The 6,334-nt window shown below is 32.7% G+C and overlaps 1 protein-coding gene across 1 annotated transcript; it reads right to left on the bottom strand.

Annotated features, from left to right (window-relative positions):
• Positions 1 to 4,352: 4,352 nt before the first annotated feature.
• On the bottom strand, positions 4,353 to 5,372 carry EAF02_001710 (uncharacterized protein; the record flags this gene model as incomplete). The annotated part of the gene is made up of 1 exon (XM_038897758.1): positions 4,353 to 5,372. One exon carries the CDS (start codon positions 5,370 to 5,372, stop codon positions 4,353 to 4,355), a length of 1,020 nt encoding a protein of 339 aa, XP_038762733.1.
• Positions 5,373 to 6,334: the final 962 nt, after the last annotated feature.

The raw sequence follows: 6,334 nt of genomic DNA, 5'->3' as shown, positions 1-6,334 counted from the left end.
TTATTAGGAGTAATGATTAAATTAAGGTATTTTGTTCTTTTTGTTTTGAACTTGTATTTATTAATATCAATTTGTAATCTAGTATCAATAAATTTCTAAACAATTTCATGAATTTGTTTTCGATAATCTGTAATATTTTCAAAGTAAATCAAGATATTGTTTAGATATATTGTATAATTCTTATCTAAAAGATCAAAAAGAATATGATTGATATAGTTCTGAAACGAGATAGGAATATTGTAAAGGCTGAAAAGCATTATCAGGGATTCGAATAAGCCGAAATGAATTGTAAAAGCAGTTTTCTATTTGTGATCTTCCGTAATCCATAGTTTATTAAATATAGTGATAATATTCAATTTAATATAAACTTTAGTATAGCATAAAGCATCAAGAATTTCTTTAATTAGTGATAGCGGATAATGGTTTTTAATAGTAACATTATTCAGTTCATGGTAATCCTAGCAAATTCGAACGCTCCCCTTGGGCTTTGCAGCTAGAAGGAGTGGGATGGCCGATTGGGAATGGGATTTGTGGATGAATCCTTTATTTAGATTATCATTAAGCCATTTACAAATAACTTAGAGTTTGGCTAAGGATATTAAGTAATCTTTATTATATAAAGGCTTTTTGCTTAGCATAATCTTGATCTTATAATTCCAAGAGTATTATAATAAAAGCTTATTGACAAGAAAGGATAAGAATCTAGTAAACAGATTGTGAAACCAGAGTGATAGCTTATTCTGAATCTCTGTTATAGATAATATAGGTTGGTTAGTCTTTTCCATAAACTTTTTGATATTGTTTTTTATAATATTACAATATAATTAAATAGAATCATTTATTACTATATAGTATAACTCACAAGCTCTATCTAATTTATTTCAGATTATTTTTGTAATATAAGCTTCCTAATCTTTATAGAATTAAATAAAGCTATTAGCTATAAGAAACTTTATATTGTTCATTTTCTGTCGAATATTTCGTAAGGTGTTAATCAATTCCTCAAAGGGTTTCTATAGCGATAGGGGGTTCAATAAGAATAAAACGTTTTGGTTTCGTAACAGTCTTTTATATATCCTAGAACCTGCGATAATCTATATTGGGACTGGTTTCAGAATTAGCCGATTTGATATTATCTTGATATAGATCTTTGTTTTTCTATTGATTCGATGAATATAACAGTGATTTGAATTAGGTGGTATTGAATTAGTAGGATTTATATTATAAAGGTTTCTATTAGTATTCTTCTCTACAACTAGAGTCAAAGAATCGTATTCCAAAAATATCAATTAGTTTTGGGGTAAAAAGAAGGGAGTCTAGAGACTTTTATTGATAACTTCTTCAGCAAAAGCACGATATAAGATTGAGATAGATTTCTTCAAAGTAGATTTCAAAATAGACTTTCTAATGGATATACATAATATTGGATTGAGCACTATATCTACTGGGATTGACATATTATTATAATCGGGAACAATAGTTACAATAGAGTTAACTAAATAGTAATATCTAGAGTAATACATGAACATAAACTTAAAAGTCATTGTTGCCCAATTAATAATAGGATTATAGCACTGAAGCTATAGAAGACTAAGGATTATAAGATTTGTATTAAAAAGATTAGTAATATAGAATAAGCCAATTTCTTTATAATTATTAATTCATAAATCTAACAGTATATACTGAAATAGAATATCAGAAGTCCTTCCATTTGCAAATAACAGATTGCAGATAATAGGGAAAGAACATGTAGAGATACCAAGCTTGGATATAAGGATTCTATTTATAAACTCATATCCTGTGGCTTTATTATCTATTAAGTTAATAAATAGAATAATTATATTAGATATAAGGAAAATTTCCATTGAGATTTTAAAAGATTTACTATTTATTGTTTTAAGATATAAAGGATTCCTAGATATAATTGATCTCTTAATCCATAAAGGCAAATTTTCTATAAAGAACCTCGATTTGCGATTATAAATTGAAATTAATCTTTTAACATATTTAACTGGGAAATTGAATTTCCACTATCATCTGAATATATAGAGTCTTCAACAAATCCGCCCAGATCTTTGTTATTAATAGGGATTGGAAAGGTGTATCAAAATGGTGCTGCGGCAGTCGGGAAACGATTAGTAGGTGGGAATGTATTCTGATAAATAGGGCTATAAGTGTTGCAATAAGGTTTGAGGTTGTGATAATAATCGGTAACAGGAAAACAATAGACATTCGGAATATGTTGGTTTGTAGCAGGGGGATGATTGGGGTATTGTATGGTTCCTGAGTTGATATTATATTTTGCATTGTTATATTGCTTTTTTTTATAATTGAATTTGATATAATTAGGCTTTTTGTAATAAAGATAGAGGCCAAGATCTAGATATTGTTCTCTATTGTAATGTAATAAAGATTGCTAGTCTTAGCGAGTAGCATCCAATTACATAGAATCTCCAGAGAAATCAGGTATAGGTATTACAGCAGTAATAGCAGGCTTCTTTTCATTAGGTTTTTTCTAATTACTAAAATTGATACCTTGGTTTTTGCATTGATTATTAAGATGAATCTTTTCCTCTAAATCATTATAAATGCCTTGTTATTAGACTACCTATATATCGATATTGGTGATAGAAGGTTTATTGAGGCGATTAATTAAAGTATCGATTAATTCTTGTGAGACTTTGAGTTTAAGATCAGTGATTTATTATTCGGTAGTCTTCTTGTATTTGATAACAAACTGCTTGAATTTAGTAATAAAGTTATCAAATAAGGTCTTCTTCATTTTACATTTATTATAATCCATGAAAGCTTTATATAAAAGATCTAGAATCTGGTATTGCTTATTTAATTTATGCCAGATGCCTGTTACAGTATACTATTCAAAGGGCTAAAGGTCGGAATTATATATGTTATCTATAATTATATCAAAGTGTATCTGATTATTCGTATAAGCAGGGTCAGAAAGTAGGCTAGCAAGAAATGTGATTTTCTGAAACTCTGATTTATTTTCGTAATTCGCGGTTAAATAGCGATTGATTGTATTATGAAAAATTGTATACTAATCTTGATGCTTTACAATATTTTGCTTATCATTACTGAACTTTTTGGAAACGGCGAGATATTTACAATAAGGTGAAGTTTGTAAATTATTATAAACAGCAATCTTCAATATTTTAATTATATTTTTCAATTCGATAATCTTTGATTGAACATTAATGGCTTGGGCCTAAGCAGTAGCAGCTTGGGCTTATAATAAGTTTACAATCGATTCGATCGATTCAAATACAGCTTGAGTGGTAGTGAAATGTGTAGTGTTTGGATTATTGAATAGGTTTGTAAAAGGAGAGATATCGGCTTTGGTGAAGTTGAGAATGTGATTCAAGAAAAGGAATTGTGGAGGTAAGTTAGATGTAGGTGTTTTTAGTATAGATACTTGTTCATTTATTTTTAATACTTTTTGAGGTTCAAAATATCGGCGGTAGGGTGTATAATGAATCAATAGTAAGTGTAATTAATGTAATCGGGATAAGGTGTTGGTAAGGCTTTAGAAATAAAATAAGAAATAAAGCTATAATAGCTTATTTGAAGATGATATAAACTGTTAAGATACAGGTAAAGATTTATATTGTACTATAAGGATAGAAAAGCTATGGAAAAGTGAAGCTCTATTTATAGAAAATAGGGCGTGCTAGTATACTATGTTTGAGGTATGAAGGCAACTACAGATCATGTAGTTGGCGCCGTGACAGATAGACAAAAAACTTTTGATAGACAAAAAAATTTTGATAGATAAAAGACATTTGGTAGACAAAAGACTTTTGATGGATAAAAGACTTTTAGTAGACTTAATGATCTTATAATATATTTAACCAAAATATTCTCTTCTACTACTGGAAGATTTTTTTTGAAGATTGTATTATCAATATATTGTTTATCTGATATTGTTTTCTATCGAGTTTTATTTATATGATTATTAGTTTGTTTATATAGATATTATTAGATAGACATCGCTTGTTTTTCTTTCGCTATCTATCTACTGAAGGATTAGTTTTTGTTTCCTTGGCGCTCAGTCATTCGATACTCAGTAATTCCTGAAGAAAATAAGTCACAGCATTTTACGTCGTGAAATTTTAACAAACGATAGTTTGAATTTGATAGCCCCGTTCCTTAAAGCTTTGATAATACAAAATTGAGTATTATCACATGAAGTAGTATGAATAGATTACATAAGAAGATCAATCTTACAGAGTGTTCTCATTCCATGAAGAAACTTTAGACTCTTAGATTGTGAAAAGGATAAGTAACATTTATTCGTAACACAAGCAACATATCCCCGCCACCTAGAATCTCTCTTAAAACTGACTCGCTTTTGTTAAAACAACGTACTTTAGATAATCTTCTCCGTCTATATGTACAATACTGGGCACTGAAACATGCTTCCCCTGAAACATACCGTTATATCTCTTTGAATACTCAACACCATCGTGGACTATCGTCTTATCATGGCGTGAGGCTTGGACTTGGGATGTTCGTAGTGGCGAAACCCCTTCTGGGCCTACAAGTGAGTCAGATGTATTGGTGGAGTTAGTTGCGTCATGGGAAATTTGCGTTTGACTTTTCGATGACGCTGGTATGTTAATCAAGGATACCTGGGTGGAGGGAGCGACAGGAACTGATTTCGACAGCAAAGCAACGTCAAGTGCAGTCGGGAAATTATGAGTTGCGGTTGTTGGATGTTGTGTTGGAGTAATGGGTGTTGTTATTGCATGCTTCTCTTTTTCGAATCTAATTCTCTTTGTTTTATGTCTCCCAAGATCAACAGAATCTTGCCTTGAGCTATATGTGGAGTGTCTTTCGAGAGAGTTCGAGGCTTGATGAGTTGTGTCCCGGGGTAATATGACTGGAATCATGTTGGTCGTGTTTGCTTCTTGGTGAGCAACAGACTCAAATCTACGAACAGTCTCCTGAGCTTCTCGAACTGCTCGGATATCATCTGCACCCGAAAGCTCGATTGTGGAGCCCGAGACATATTTGTTACGGACTTTAACATACTCCCTTCTCTCCATAACACTCAATGGTTTGAGATGAGGATACCATCTAATACTGGCTTCTCTCATCAAAATACCACGATGCTGTTGTGCACCGGGAAAAGGGCGCTCTAGAACGCCACCTCGTGTGTTTCGATTATGCACAACGTATTTGAGTATGCCGGTCTCGTCGATCTTTGCGCCAACAACGTTCTCGTCACTAACGGGGCCGAATCCAGCGGAGCCCAACCAGGTGCCGATGAGGACATCTCTTTCCTTGGGTGCTTTGCGGCTGTGTTGGCCAGCAGCAGCATTTTCGATTGAGGTTGTGTCATTGTTGTCCATTTTCTTTTCACAGCTTATTGGCCAATAAACCGATGACTTTGAGACTAGATAAATCTGATACTCTAGCAATCATTCGCTGCAAGACTTTCTCTCAAGAAAAAGTGTGAAGGAATTGTTCGAAAAGAACTTACCAAGAGAAACTATGATTCGACGAGCCAAATAATATGAATTCTAGCGATGTTGCAACAATGAAAAATTGGAAGAAAATGATCCTACATATACATCTTACCGAGTATGGAATTTCTTTTGACATCAGAATGCCTCCTACCAGGGAAAATGTTTTGTACCAATCACCTTTTTCGTGGCTCCCGGATGTCCTTATCCATCGGGTCACCACCGAATGAGTTGTCAAATCAAATATTCAAACCGCGAAGACCCTGACCATCGGAAATGGGTTGAGTTCCACTGGCGAGTTGAATGACAATTGATACATGCAGGCGAACTCCAATTCAGAAATAAGGATAGGAGCCTTACAAATCCCTGCACCCACTGCTTTGTGACCGAAAATTCTTCATTTGACCAAGTTACTATGAGCTCTGAGCACATCAATTGAATTATATCTTCGTTTGGAGTTGACGATTTGTTTGATCAGATCTTTAATAATTGTGAAATCCATCACTTGAGAATATTCTTCTTCGGGATTTGATATACTCCGTACAGTTAGTCTTAATATACTTCCCCTCAGTATGCTTCCTCTCATAGTTTGATCCTCTTTAGCATGGATGGATGTAGGAGAAAAGTGTAAGACTAAGAGCTTTTTTCAACACTAGTTGACCGTATATATTACTCAATAAAGACTTATTACAGATATAAAATTCCATGCTAAGAACAAGATATTTACTGAATAATCCTATAATAGCATGATTTCTACTATCTGATGGTGCTTATAGAGGGATAGTCCCATCAGGCAAGCGAAATGTAGTAATCGAATATTATACACCTAGTTTCTGTAATATACATAA

Source organism: Botrytis sinoallii, assembly GCF_014898435.1.
Source record: "Botrytis sinoallii strain Bc 23 chromosome Unknown BSIN_002, whole genome shotgun sequence".
Taxonomy (NCBI): domain Eukaryota; kingdom Fungi; phylum Ascomycota; class Leotiomycetes; order Helotiales; family Sclerotiniaceae; genus Botrytis; species Botrytis sinoallii.
This window is presented reverse-complemented; position numbering and strand designations above follow the sequence as displayed.